Here is a 14,611-nt window from a genome sequence, read left to right on the forward strand (position 1 = left end):
ACTTTTCTCAAGACACTCAAAAAGTGGGGTCCTTAAAGGCCAAATTTATAACAACAGCAAGTCTCTCCACTACTGCCTTTGTTCTGATGTTTATCTTTTCCACCAACCTTTTCTTCATATTTAGTGAGCGTAGCATTTGTGACATAAATACTAGAGAAATCACACTTGTATTTTACATTACAGCAAGTTCCACAGTGTCAGAATTTTGGCCTGTAGTTATAAGGCAGTAATGCTGCATTATTGGCATGAGCAAACGGTTGTTGCCACACATCAGTAAAGCCTGCAATAACAGACTGAAGAGGTGGGGTTAATTTAAAATAATGAGCTGCATGGGGTGTCCGTGTACCTGCCATATACTGTAAACCAATGATGTCATGAACCTTAATCACAGTTGAACATAATGTTCAGGAAAGTTTCAGTTTACCATTGAGAACCAGCAGCCTCCTGACAAAACATATTATGCCTGAGCGAATAGCTCCGGGACAGTAATCCGTGGGGGAACACTGGGAACAACAGTGGTGGAAAGTAAAATTCATATGTACTTTAATAGCTTTAGTTACTAGTTACTTTGCAGATTAAGTTTATCAAATACAATGCATTGTTATAGATTAAACTACCCAAAAGTATATGGACTAGCTCAAATTAGGTCCATGTCAACCTGCTACAACTTTAAAATACTGCTTACACATTAATTATTAATTAATCAGTAACAATAATCTAACAATATAATATATAACAGTATCACACTCACAGGGGCCATTGTTCAGCATAAAGAGTATCTTTACTTTTAAGACTTTAAGTACATTTAGCTTCTGTTTAGTTATTCAAGAAAGATTTTGAATGCAGGACTTTTACTTTCAATTGTGGAAATGGATCTAAATACATTTTCCACCAGTGGGAACCAATATCATCTTTAAAGTCAAGTCAAGTTTATTTATATAGCATATTTCTTACATTGTAAGCTCAATGTGCTTCACATACAACAATTGTGAACAAAATAAAATAAGACATGAAAACATATTGAAATACATATTAAAAGAAAAACAAATTCATCCAATAATACATCCCCTGCCCACCCACCAACATAAACATACCCACCCACATATACCCAAAAAGAGTGGAGTGAAAGAACATTTAATTTCCTTCTGCATGTGTTATGGATCATTATATTTCTCTGTTATAACGGCAGCAAGGGAAGCATTTGCCATTGTTGTATAATTATATATGTTTAGCATATTTTGGAATCACAATTCCTTAACCAAACTGTCAGGCAAGTTATGCTATGCTGCTATGATACAAATATGGGCCCTCCTACTGAAGGGAATGAAAAGGAGATTAAATAAAGAACAAAAATGCTCAGCGCTGTCCCCAGCTGATAAGGTCACCCATTCAAAAAATCATTTTCCACGGATCAAAGTACTCTTATATTAGTGCTTCTCAGGCTCTTCGTCTTAAAATCCCCAAAACAAAAGTGAGTCCTGAGACCCCTGTTCATAAGCAAATGTGTACAAAATAGTGAAATGTAGCTTCTTGTGACTCAGTGGGCAAGTCCTTTGATTTCTGTAAACCATCACTACTGATGATTGATCGCTTTCATGCAAATGCATACTGTGGATGAACCATGAAGACAGATGAGATTCTGATGTTTTATAGAAACTGACCTGGTCTCTTCCAGCATGGCATGGAGAATACATACACACATAAAGGGAGAGAGAGAGAGAGGCAGAGATATCCCAGACAGACACTGACATCTTATCCACAACATGCCTGTTCACATGGCGCCCAACCCATTAACCCCTGACCAGTCGAATCACAGGCCCTTGGGTGGTTGCCGAGCGATGAGGACGGTCTGTCTACCGTCTGGTTACCCGATAGGTTTAGTCGAGGGTGGTCAATCAGTCATTATGGCGAAGTGTTTTCTCCATCGCATGCTTGATCTGTAGTCATAATAACTCATCCCAGTACTGTATACACAGGTTGCATTACACTTCCAAAAATCATCACCAAATATAGGAGATTTTCTCCAAATAGCTAGAAATTAGTATTTTTGAGTAAGGTGCCAGAACTCCAGCAAGGCTGAATTTTCTGCAGTGGTTGCTACAAGGATTTAAAATCATACATTTGTGAGCTATTTCCAGACTAAAGATTTCAAAGGGACTTTTTTAATTTACCAGGGAGTTTTCCATTAAGGCCGGAACAGAGGGAGAGGACAGCTTGAATATCCTCCTCAAAACACATTATCTGCTTCTTCAGGCACACCTGTCAGACAGCGTTTCAAATGAAAGCACGCTCTCCCTTCACTGCATCAAAAGCAAGTACTTTGGGTTGCGGGGACAAACGTGGGATTTCTGGGCGTTTCGAAACGAAGACAAACAGAGCAAGAAAAGCGGGAAGCTTCCAAAAAACATCTGTCTCCTCCAGCTCACGTAATGGGACCAAACTCTGGATCTCCATACAAAACAATATAATCTGCTGCGAGACAGCGCCACTGTATGCAAAGATACTTTCCCTTGTTCTCTTTCATGTCTCCCGTGACAAGTACAAGGGAACTGTGAGAGGAAAAAGCATCCCACATCTGGTTGCACAGCGCTAATACATTTTCATTAGCCGATGTGAAATAAATATCTGGGAGATCACGACCAACTTCACCCAAAAGAATTCATTTTGCTTAATGGCTGCTGCTCTGCTTATTCTGGAGGGAGACACAAAGTTTTGGATGTGCCAATCCTGGGCTTGTTTTTCACGCCACTGAGAGGATCCCTGGCATACAAATGTAGCTGTGACACCCCCCGGGGGAAGACAGCGCTTGACGAACCCAGCTTCTTCCCATAAATCTCCCTGACTCACCGGGGGAGGCACGCTAACGGGGGTGATGGAGTGTGTGTGTGAGTGTGTGTGCCTGTGTGTGTGAGACAGAAAAGAGAGAAGAGAGGATCTTTGCTGGAGTGTGCAAAAGGGGCAAAAGGTTTTAATTGAACACAACAACACTCAAAGGATTTATGGCCTTTTGTGACGAGGCCAAGGACCATTCATAAACATTCATAACCGGCGTGGATGGGGCCTCCCAAGGCTGTGGAGCTAAATATACGGAGATTCACAAAGACAAACTCATGGGGGTTCAGCTCACAGTTTGGCTTTACTACAGGGATACAAAACTGTGGCACACTTGGAAAGATTTTTAAAAACAACACCGCAGGATACTGGGTTAGCTCCACCACAGAGACTAATCACACAGATTTGAACTCTGATTTAACTTGTGATATTTATTTTTGGATGGGTTGTAATAGCTACTTTTATGGGCACCCAAGGAGGTTTTTATGATCCCATATATTCAACCTTATCGTTAACCCAGCAGAAAAGGAAACAGTAGGACAACCCCCGGCTAATAAATATCTCTAAAGAAAAAACAAATCCTATCCCCCCATCTCACTTCCTAAATTTCAGGCCTGCTTTGCATGTTACATGGGCTCATATCAGCTGCACTTTAAAAGCATGTGATAATGTAATCACATCACAGCCATGCTTGTACAGCAGTTGCCTGAATCAGGGGATTGGCTGCCGATGAGACGAGGGCGTAATCACACACACAGACACACACGTGCAGACTCACACCCACGGATCCGGATGAAAATGCAGAGAGCAGTCAGGGCTCTGAGCCAACATGAAACCAACGAGCCCCCCCCCCTTTCTCGGTCCCATCTTATCCCCTTAACCCCTGTCTCCCTCCTCCTCAAAATAGAACAGCCCATCACTCACATCCCGTTTGTTATTCCCCGCTCTGACACGGAGTAGTTGACACAAAGACAAAATGACAGGATGTATAAATATTTACACCCAGCATCAGAGGCCACGCCAGTCTTCAGTGTGCCAGCGCTCAAAGTTAGTGTTCTACAGTACTGTCAGGCCGGCAACAATTGCAACATGTGGAACCAATTCTGAAACATGAATGGTTTTTCTGTGAGTGGTGGCAGCAGGCGTTCACATAAATGAAGAGCCAATTCACTCTAAATGCAGCCCTGTGGTACCGGGCAGCAGAAGAATGGCAACTATTTGGTCAAGTTGATGTGAGGAAACGATTTCGCCAAGCGGTCAGAAAACAAACACCTGTTCAGTTTGAAAAAATCCAAAGCAAAAGGCAAGGTCAAATAAGACCTTTGCATGCGGTTCTGTGCTCGAAGGTTTTCTTCCTATTATGTTATTTCGAGCAAGAAAAACAACCACATTTTGCAGCTAAAAGTCCTACAACTCAAATTACCGTGGCTGTGCTGTGGCCCCGGGGCAGCGAGTGAATCATGCAAAACAAACCACCGTGAAGCCTCAAATAAGTGTACAATAAAATATTGAAATCTAATGTGTATTTAAGAGCGGAGTCGTCTGGTTCTAGGGGTGCGGGAGAAGAGACAACCTTTTAACAAGATGACCAAAACTCTTCAGGCCACTTGACAAAAAAGAAGATGGAAATATATATGTAAGAAAATGACATGTGGGACTTATATTGCAGCGGGTGAATGAAAGACATACAAATCCAAAAATATGGACAGGCCCTTCTGCATGCCATTGGCAGCCTGTCATCCATGAAAATAAAACATAGCTAGAACATAGCTGATGGTTCTAGCCATGAATAGAGCAGAGTTAATGTTTTGGAATTGAAGCTCCAAAAACCTTGGTGGACTTTAAATTTGAGGCAATTGCCCTCAAATGACCAATTAAAAGATCTCTGATTCTAGTTGTAGCCTGTTACATTTATGAATGCTATGAGGCCATTTGGTTTTTTTCCTGCTTTCACTCCCCTCTCTCTAACGATGTGTTAGCCGTTCAGGGATGATAAAAGCTGAGCTCAGTCTGTGGCTGTAAAACAAGTCTGCCGGTTCCACTCAGAGACATGGCCCTCAGCTTGGCCTGTGAAGGCATTGTTTACACCACAGTTTATAACCTTTAAAAACCTTCAAGTCTACACCCAGGAACACTTGTTAAATACAACACTTTATTAATACAGTATATCTCAGGGGCTTTGAGCAACAATAACACTACAAATGCTCGGCCAGAAGACCTTCGCCAAATCATATCCTTTACCAAAAATAGGGATAAAATCTTTCAACAACTCTCCTAATATAATTCTATACATTTACATTGGACCTCTGCTGAAGCTATATTCAGACCTGTTTTCGTTGAAAGCGAAGCGAGTGTACCTTTTGAGAAAACATTATGAACGTAGCAGCCGAACTGTAGTGTGTACTTTCTTTCTGAAACCCTACATTTCTAAAACCACCATACAAAGCAGAAAGCGGTCTTTAGACTATAGCGTCCTTGCACCACAGTAGCAGTTCTGTCAGCCAAGTGTTGTGCCAAGTCAGAAAACCACCATCCCCAGTGGGGTCAAACCCATGTGAGACACACCCTTCCACAGTCAGGCCACAATCACACAGAGAGAACGAAATGCTGTCACTGGAACACACTTGACCTTGGCTTCTCATGACAGGTCACAACCACTCTTTGGGCTCTCTATTGTTTAAGTCTTTTTTTATCAGACCAGCTGAGACTGTGAGCTGTTTCAGTGGGCCAAACATCCACAGTAGAATAGCTGCGGATCCAGTGGCACTAGCTACTAAAGGAAATCAGAATATCACTCTTTTGTTTCCAAATACCTTTCACCTACTGTCACCCCCATCCTTGAACAGAATAAGACGCCAGATGCCCAAATAGATTGATCTATCTGCCGCCGATTAATCGTTTACTATTTCTTTCAAGTAATTGTTTAACCTCTAAAATGTCAGAAAATTGTGAAAAATTAACAATTCAATGTCCCATAGTCCAAGGTGATGCAGTCAAATTCCTTGTTTTGTCCCACCAACATTCCAAAATCCTAAAATACTCAATTTAAGATAGAAAACAAAGAAAAGCCAAACAATCCTCACATTTGAGAGTATATTTTTCCTTTAAAGGAATAGTTTGTTTTCTTGCCGAGAATTAGATGCGAAGATCATTATCACTCTCATGTAGCTTCAGCCAGCAGCTGTTTAGCCTAGCCTAGCATAAAACTAGCTCAGTAATTAACACATTACATCTTGTTTGCTAATCTGTGTGTGTAAAGACAACGGTTTTAATGTGTTAATTAGTGAAGTTTAGAGGTGTTGGTAAGCAGATATTGTTACCTTTGGACAGAGCCAGGCTAGCTGTTTCCCCCTTCTTCCAGTCTTTATGCGATGCTAAGCTAATCAGCTGCTGGCAGTAGTTTCATATTTAGTGTACAGACATGAGAGTGGTATCGATCTTCTCATCTAACTCTCAGCAAGAAAGTGAACAAGCGTATTTACCAAAATGTCAAACTATATTTAACCAATTGTACGTTTAGGCCCTAGCTATAAGACTCAAGCCAAATCTCTAAATGTATGCCTGTGTATGCCCAAAAGAATAAGGTTCACCCTAGTGGAGTGTTGTGCTGTTGTGATCCACAGGGGTATATTTAATGTTTGTAGTCCTCCCAGCTTGGCTGAAGAGGAGTCATGGCAGCCTCGCTCTGCACATTCTCAACAACCAGGGATTACAGTACATTACGTGGAGCACAATGACTCACAAAAGAGAATGATAATAGGTTTAACGAGAGGTTTCTCTTCCCTCACACACTGTTTGTGTGTACGTATGCGTGTGTGTGTGTGTATGTGTCGGCATATTCTGTAATGACTCAGCTTTTTTGCGTTCATTGCAAAAAAGCAAGGGCTGTAATTTGGAAGCTCTTAAAAAGCTTTGTATACTGTACAACTCGGAACAATGAGATGTGTTTGAACCGCACAAAGACTATCATCAGGCCATGAAAGCAAAGTTATTAAAAAACTGTGAAAAAAATATAACTGTGAAGGCAAGGCAAGATAAGATAAATGCACATCTTCATGAGACCATGGGAGTTAGCAGCTGCTCTTCAAAGGTGCTGATTATTACACAAGGTGAGAATAAATAAGACTGGGATGTAAGTAAACAAAGCTTAGTGATAAAACTGGTGTTAAAGGGAAAGTTTTTGTGCTTTCTGTCACCACATGACAGCAAAACAAAAAAAAAACCCTCTAGACATGCAAGGTCTGCAGAGCTTCAGAGTTTTATGACCAGGGCAACAAATCTGATTACACTTGCGAGCTTAGAAACTTTGGGTAAACTTTTAGGGGTCAGCGGCCTTAACAAGCCAATGAAATTTATACGCATACATAGTGTGCATGTTTCTGCATCTGTGCAATTTCATTTTACGAACATTAACAGTTTGAATGTAGACGTGGCACTCAGTTGACTGCCTCTGGTTTCCCATGTAACCCAAAAAGAAAGTCAACCAGGAGACAACCAATTGTGCTAATTTTGATTCCCTCAGGAAACAGAAGCACAGTTGTTTTCTTCTCTACTCACCTACGTAAAAGTAGTTAAAAATGGAGGAAATGCTGATCATTGTGTTCAGTGACATCCTGATTCTTTGTGATTTAACTTAACTACTTTGTTGTGCGCTGGTATAATAGCAAGGGGAGAAAATAACTGCCTAATCAGTACATAAATTAATTTGGGTAGCTTTTACCATACAAAATCTACTAATATTTCTCACTGAAGCTACAGAGTCTCTTATCTACCTCCCTGAAGTAGGAAACCACTGAATCATCACAGCTGATCATTCAGACCAAAAACACTGAACCACACACAGTGAAGTCTGTCAGAACAGTGAGTCCCTCTCTCTTTCTTTCCTCTTCTTCTGTACAGTAGGCTTTGTGTTAGTGAACCATGACTGATTGCTAACTGTAATGTCGACCCTTTTTATTAATGCTCCTATATTTCAACCAAAGCATTAAGCCACTGGAGCTTAATGGGCCATTCTGGTACATTAGAGAACACAAACGCATTGACCACAGCTGACCCACTGGCTGGTGTGTGATCCCCCTCATGCAGAAAGCACAAGGCAGGAACGTATCACGTTAGATGGGCAGTTAGTCATCATCATTGCACTCAATTGGTGGAGAGGGAAAAGAGCCACCTCAGCTAACAATGAAGTGATAAAGACTGCGAAGAGAGAGAGAGAGAGAGAGAGAGAGAGAGAGAGAAACTTGCTTTGTAGAGGAAGAGTTCTTGTGTCTGTGCTGGGCGGTTATACTAAATATGAGTCTTTGAATGCATCTGGATCTTTGGACACGCAGTGACCTTGGTCTTCTAGTCAGTTTCGCTGTAGACAGAATCCTATGTGATTATCTGACTGGGACTCTGCTGGACTGAAAACAGCTCAATGACATTTTGCTGTTACACAGTGGGTAGACAGAACTGCATTGATCGCTATTGATACTTTCTTTGGACCAAGTTTCACAGCATTTCATTACAGTTTAGTTGTTCAATAGCAACGTAAGATAAAGGATAAGAACAATGAAATCTGATGCAGAATATTCTGTATCTAAAAACTGCAGAGCCATGTAGTAATTAAAGGCCTACGAGGAAGGTTGTGTCTGCTTTGTGTCTCAAGGGAAAGAACAAAGAAGAAAAAACCTTGGGACCTCAAAAGTAGGGAGGATTTTGCGGAGGGGGGTCCTTGCCCAGAAAAATTTGAGTTTCAGACACTTTTTGGGAACACTTTGTTTCCTGCATTTTTAAAGACACTTTTAAAGAATGAAAATAATGAAATTATAACTGCTCTGCAACAGCATTTTTATGTTAAATACTTTTAATGTTACTTTAAATTCTCAGGAAAGAATACAGAATAATTCGCCCCGCTGGTGTGAATTTGCATGAATCTCTGACTAAATTCATAATTTTTCATTAATTTTTTCCCTGCCCCCTTCTGCAAGAAACTGGAATTCTTCTTTCCAGGACGTCTGAAATTTGCGTATTTGAGTATTTTTTGTCTCTCACTCACTGAGTAGGATGAGGCGCGAGCATGGACGCGAACGCGCTGTACCTACAGTGCCAGAAACAGGTTGTGATAACGAAAAGGAAAAAAAGGTGTGGAAATTTGTCATAAATCAGGAGAGATACGGGAGAATTGTGACCCTGGGAGGAAACCGGAAGATGGCAATGAAAAACGTGAGTCTCCTGGGAAAATCAGGAGGGTTGGCAAGTATGAAAAAGGGTAAGGAAGGGATTAAAGGAGAGGAGGAGAATGTTTTTCTAGACAACCTAAAATCTTTATACAGATTATTTAGTTAATAAATAATAACCAGAAAAGTCCACAATTAACTGTTCACTAAGTCCCCCTTCTCTTAGTTTCTGTTATCTCGAAATTCTTAGTAATCTTTTAAACAATGGGTCCTTGATTCCAATCAGTAACTGCTAATTGTTAACTAGATGCCCAATAAGCTGAGACTGTGAGCTGTTTCAGTGAGGTACTGAAACAGCTACTTATATTCCTGATGAAATGGTCCAGAAACTATCCATACATGGTCTACAAATCTAAACTTTTGAAGAGTGAAGGATGGGAAGGAGATTTCGATGGAGGAAATAATATAATTAAAGTTAGAATGAAGGAATGGAGGATGTAGGTGGATGTAGAGAGACAGGATATAAATAACTACATACAGCATACAGAAAAGTTCACATAATTATGGAGGGAAATAGAAAACTTAATGAGTCGAATCGATGATTTCACCCTGGTGTGTGTTTGTGTGTTTGTTTGAACACTTACCTGAGTGTGGGATGAGCGGGTGCTCTGTCTTGTGACAGGGCGATTCAGGCAGCAGCACCGGCCCTCTCCTACCTGCCACGCCTCCAGGCCGCAGGACCAGCATGCACTGCAGCAGCAGCAGTGCATGCTGGGTAACAGGGCGTCCCATGGGGGCCTGGGCTTGGCTCACTTCTCCTCAGGCCTCAGGGGCCAAGAGCATTGGAGAGACACACCTGAAAGGACAGAAAGAGACAGATTTTGGTTCAAACTAAAAGTTATTTCACATTAGGTTTAATCCAAGTGCTGAAAAGCTTGATACAGTATAGCACCTCGCTACAATCACCAAGGATTCACTCCGGGAGATGAAAAGCAGCAAAAATAAATCCCTACACAAAGGGAATGAGGGAGAGAGGTGCAAAGAAGCGAGAGTGTGACAGATTGGGGGAAAAAAGTGTGGGGAGTTTTGCTGATCAACACCCAGAGACCTCACACCTCTCACCTCTGAATCAGCAGCATTACCTCACACACCTAATGTGTGTGTCTGTGTGTGTCCTCTGATATCTGAAACGATGTGCTCTTCGTGCATGTTGTTATTTCCACTGCAGCTTTGTTGTATGTAATAATGAAGTGCAGCAATAGTTGAATGTGTATGTGCACTCATGTTATTCATTATTAAGAGTCTGTTTGTGTTTGTAAATGTGAGTTCTATATGTATGGAGCTGCATTGCACAGCACTCCTCATGGGTCAATTAAATCCTATAGCTGCTGTAAATTTGATATGTTTTTATTCACAACCAAACCCGCAAATTGCTGGATGTGATTATTATATAATGCTTACGGCAGATTCATGGTTCCCAGAAAAGTCATTCGCCGCAAGAAAAACAAAGCACTTTTCACAACTCAATTGGTTATGATTTCTTTGTGGGGGTGAATTGATGAGCAGTCTAGACCATCTACATCATTACTTTTTAATCATTTATGTGATGCTATTACCAAGAGTGATTCATGCTGTGCGCAACAGAAGAATAAGCCTCCCTGAATGTATACCAGAGTTTGAGCAGCGTGTGTGGTGGAGTGAGTAAAGATACTGAGGATTTTAGCTGTGCTAGTAATGGCAAGCATTTGCTTTGTTGAAGTTTTCATGACAGAAAATGTATTCTGTAGCCGAACCTGCGGAGCATTCTTATTATTTTATTGCATGTGAAATAGGCTTTTCATCTGTTGTCCAGTCAGTGAGGGGAAAAATGGTGCTTTGTAGAGCAAGAACAGAACAACCCTCCCTCCATGACAGAGTTGATTTAGTGTGAATGGTAGGTTGCAAATAAGCAAAAACTATTAATACCGTGTTTGTTGTGGGAAGGCAGCAAAATATGGAAAAATATGTACGCTGCAAAAAAGAAAAAAGACAAACTGAAGTGAGTTAAGAAAGAAAAAAATGGTGAACATTTGCTCTCCTCCAAGACAAACCTCGTCTCCCCTTCTCTCTGAAGTATGAATCCCCCTTAGTGCTGGAAAGCTTGGAGTGGCTCTGGGGTAGAACATAAGGCACCTCTATACTCCTGCTTTCAAATGAAAACCCTAATGCTGTGAGTGTGGTGGTTTTATTTCATTTTCTCCTTCAACGGAAAGTTTACTCTGCCTTTAGTGTGAATAAGCTTCATGACCTTGGGGCCTATATGGAATTCATTCAAAGTCCAGTGTATAAATGCACAGACAGCAGGGATATGTGGTTTGCCTTCAGCCAAAGAGTAATGTAAAACACCTGTCAGCCACAGCAGGGAAAGCAAGTGACAGCTAATGCCAGTTGCCTCTCTCTGTTCCTTTTCCCTTTCATCTTGACGGTTCACACGTCAGCTTCTGTACTCTTTTGCTGTTTCGCTTTAGTCAACCTGTCCTTTTACATGTCACTTTTCTTTGTCTGCTGGTTTCCTTGACAGTCTTAAATGTTTTTTTTCCAACACTAAAAAGTCATTTTACCTGTTGCAGCTGAGAGCGAGCAAGTCATTTTCCCCAGGTAGTCTCTAGCTAGGACATTCTTCTTGTCATAATTCATACAGTCTTATAAACTTTTATGTCTGCATTCACTTAGGGAAAATATTTTACAATCTGGTGAGCACAGAGGTGAACTTGACATGTTCTTACAGTTGTGTGTGTGTGTGTGTGTGTGGTCAGAAAGGCTGTGGTATTGACATGGATTTCTGTGTACATATGTGTCAGTCCCCAACACATACACACACACACACACACACACACACACACACACACACACACACATATACATACCCACGTACACACACTAATGCAGAGGGCTGCCTGACAGGAGCAGGAGCTGAGGCCAGTGATTTGCTCGCTCTTTGTTAACCTCGCTCCTTCTGTAACAGCCCTACACACAACCTCCCATCAGCTCGTACATGCCTGCACACACAAGTACATGCACACACACACACAAACACGTGCATGTTCAGAAAACAAAGTTCCACCGTCTCATATATGTACAATTTGTAATGCTATTTCAAGAACAAGCTATTATGTAACCATTTCTTATCATCAGTTTCTTTATCACTCATGCTTTATCCTTGATTTTCTGAATCACAGAGATTTCAAAACCCTTTCAGTTGTAGTTTAAATTAATATTAGGTATATTATATAAGGTGCCCTGTGGCGTTTTCTAGTTCGTAAACTAGTAAATGTTCTCACCAATGCACATTGTGTGTATCCTTGAGGCCAAACAAATGTTTTTAATATATTTCGCTCCTCATAAAACACTCACAAAGCCAATTTTGAATATTTTAAATTGTGCAGTGTTTAGAAAAAGTTTGCTAGCTTGATATCTTATTTTTCCTTGCCTTTGTTGGCACATTGCTACACCTCTTTGAGCATTACCGCCACCAACTGTTGGTCAGTGGAATTGCATGAAAATGGCTACAGGAATTTGTATTGCATTCTCGTGTGTGATACAAACAAAAGCAGGGACCCAATCATAAAATAATTTCTCCATAGTGCTACTAGTGGTTAAAAACTAAACAAGGTACCTTTAATTTAACCACAGAATAAATACACAAACATTTGTAAAAAAAAATGAAAAAAAAATGACTTTCTCCATCTGGATTTAATGAATTTCAAAATACTTCTATCTTTGTATTTGCATGAAAATGAACCCTAATGAAAACCTGTCATTACATGGTGAAATAATTAAGAACTCAAAAATCTAAGATACTGTAAGCCATCATAACCTGATTTATGCCCACACATGCATTTGCATCATGCCTTTTAAGTAACAGAGCATAGACAGACAGCCATGACTTGATTTAAAACCAAACCATTTGAACAGTTGTTTCATGCCCCTGAAGGGATCTCTGGTGGATCCTAGTTTCTCTTTAACTCACCACAATCCACCGACTGGTCCTGTGGGAGAAAACTGGAAGAGCTTTCTGTGCTGTTTGGTGGTCTAAACTCTAAATCATCTCCAGGGCATTAGTGCAAGCCTCCACCACCACCACCACCACCTCCTCCTCCCCCTCTTCCTGCTCCCACTCCTACTTCTTTCTCTGTCTCTCTTTCACACCTCTACAAATACGGACACACAGAAACACACATACAGTACCAGTGCATTCACAGCACACACACACACACACACACACACTGAAATCACCCTGGGGCCCTGTGATGGATAACACACCGGTGCATTCAGGGCACTTAGCAGAGGGAGCCCGAGCCACACAAAAAACCAAACATGGGTTAAACGACGTTGACATTTGAAATGCATGTACAAGGCAGATAATACAGCATAGTTTTTCAACTTTATATTTCAAAACACAGTATCATAAAAAGCTTTCATCTCTTGACATTTATGATAACTGATGTATGAGTAAATCTACAATCTCAACACATTTCTCCTTGTGTTGAGATTTGTGTGTGTTCCAAGAGCAAATATCATATGTAAGGTAGATGAAATGGTGGTGCGCATTTCTACAATAGTCCCTAAATGGGTGGCTGTGGCTCAGGGGGTAGAGCGGGTCGTTCACTAATCACAGGGTTGGCGAGCTCTGGATCCCTGATGGGCAGGCCAGCGTCTTGCATGGCAGCTCCGCCTCCATCGGTGTGTGAATCAGAGGCAAAATTATAAGCGCTTTGTCTATTTAGCACAATATAATTGCAGTCCATTTACCATAAATGACATGAATTTGTTGTGGAGACATTATAATGTTATGTGATTAGAAGCACAAAGTGCACGCTGCAGTAAGAAACCAGTGAATGTAGATTATTTTGTTGAAATGGGTGTTTATATGACATGCCGTACAGGACATTTGACTTTACAGTAACTGAAATTTATATTATCCCTGCTTTTATGACAAATCTAATCCACTGAAACATTGTGTGGCATGTTTAATTTTGGTGTTGTGATGTCCTCTCAAAACCTACAATTAAAGACAGTATGTTATAAGAATAATAATGCAGACGCAAAGTCCACTTGCACTAAAATGTATTGAGTTGAAAGATGGATTGGCTCAGACAGTCAATAGATGTTTGCTTCACAGTTAAATAATGACACATTCAGCTGCGTAGATAGTATTACACACATACCCCTACAGACTCCTTTGCATCTTTGCATTTTGGGAGTTGAGGTGTCAGCTAACTAATCAATTGAAGTCTTCCTGCAGTAACGAGTGGAGAGAGGATCATATTAACACCACTATTGATTTTGTCTGGGGGGGACTTCATGATGGTTGAATTACACTATACATAATGAACAGACTCCCGAATAAAACGGCGGCTTTGTATTTGTCACACTGGCACACCACACACACACACACACACACACACAGGCTCACATACAAACACGTTTGTCAAATGTGAGTGGTGCAGCGATGATCCATCTGTCCAAACACTATCGGGGGAGTGTGAGTTTGGGGTCACAACACAGTGCTGATAGATGCTTCTCTCTCTCACTTCTCTCTCTCACTCTTTCTGGCCAGACAGGACACACACCAGTAAAAT

The 14,611-nt window shown here is 40.9% G+C and overlaps 1 protein-coding gene across 1 annotated transcript in view; it reads right to left on the reverse strand.

Moving 5' to 3' along the window:
• The window catches only part of sema5a (sema domain, seven thrombospondin repeats (type 1 and type 1-like), transmembrane domain (TM) and short cytoplasmic domain, (semaphorin) 5A), a 117,088-nt gene that overhangs the window by 76,225 nt on the left and 26,252 nt on the right, over nucleotides 1-14,611 (reverse strand). Inside the window, 1 exon segment of the mRNA XM_044177004.1 lies at nucleotides 9,635-9,846. Within this exon segment, the coding sequence (XP_044032939.1) occupies nucleotides 9,635-9,782 (148 nt within the window). The 5' untranslated portion in view covers nucleotides 9,783-9,846.

Source organism: Siniperca chuatsi, linkage group LG19 (genome assembly GCF_020085105.1).
Source record: "Siniperca chuatsi isolate FFG_IHB_CAS linkage group LG19, ASM2008510v1, whole genome shotgun sequence".
Taxonomy (NCBI): domain Eukaryota; kingdom Metazoa; phylum Chordata; class Actinopteri; order Centrarchiformes; family Sinipercidae; genus Siniperca; species Siniperca chuatsi.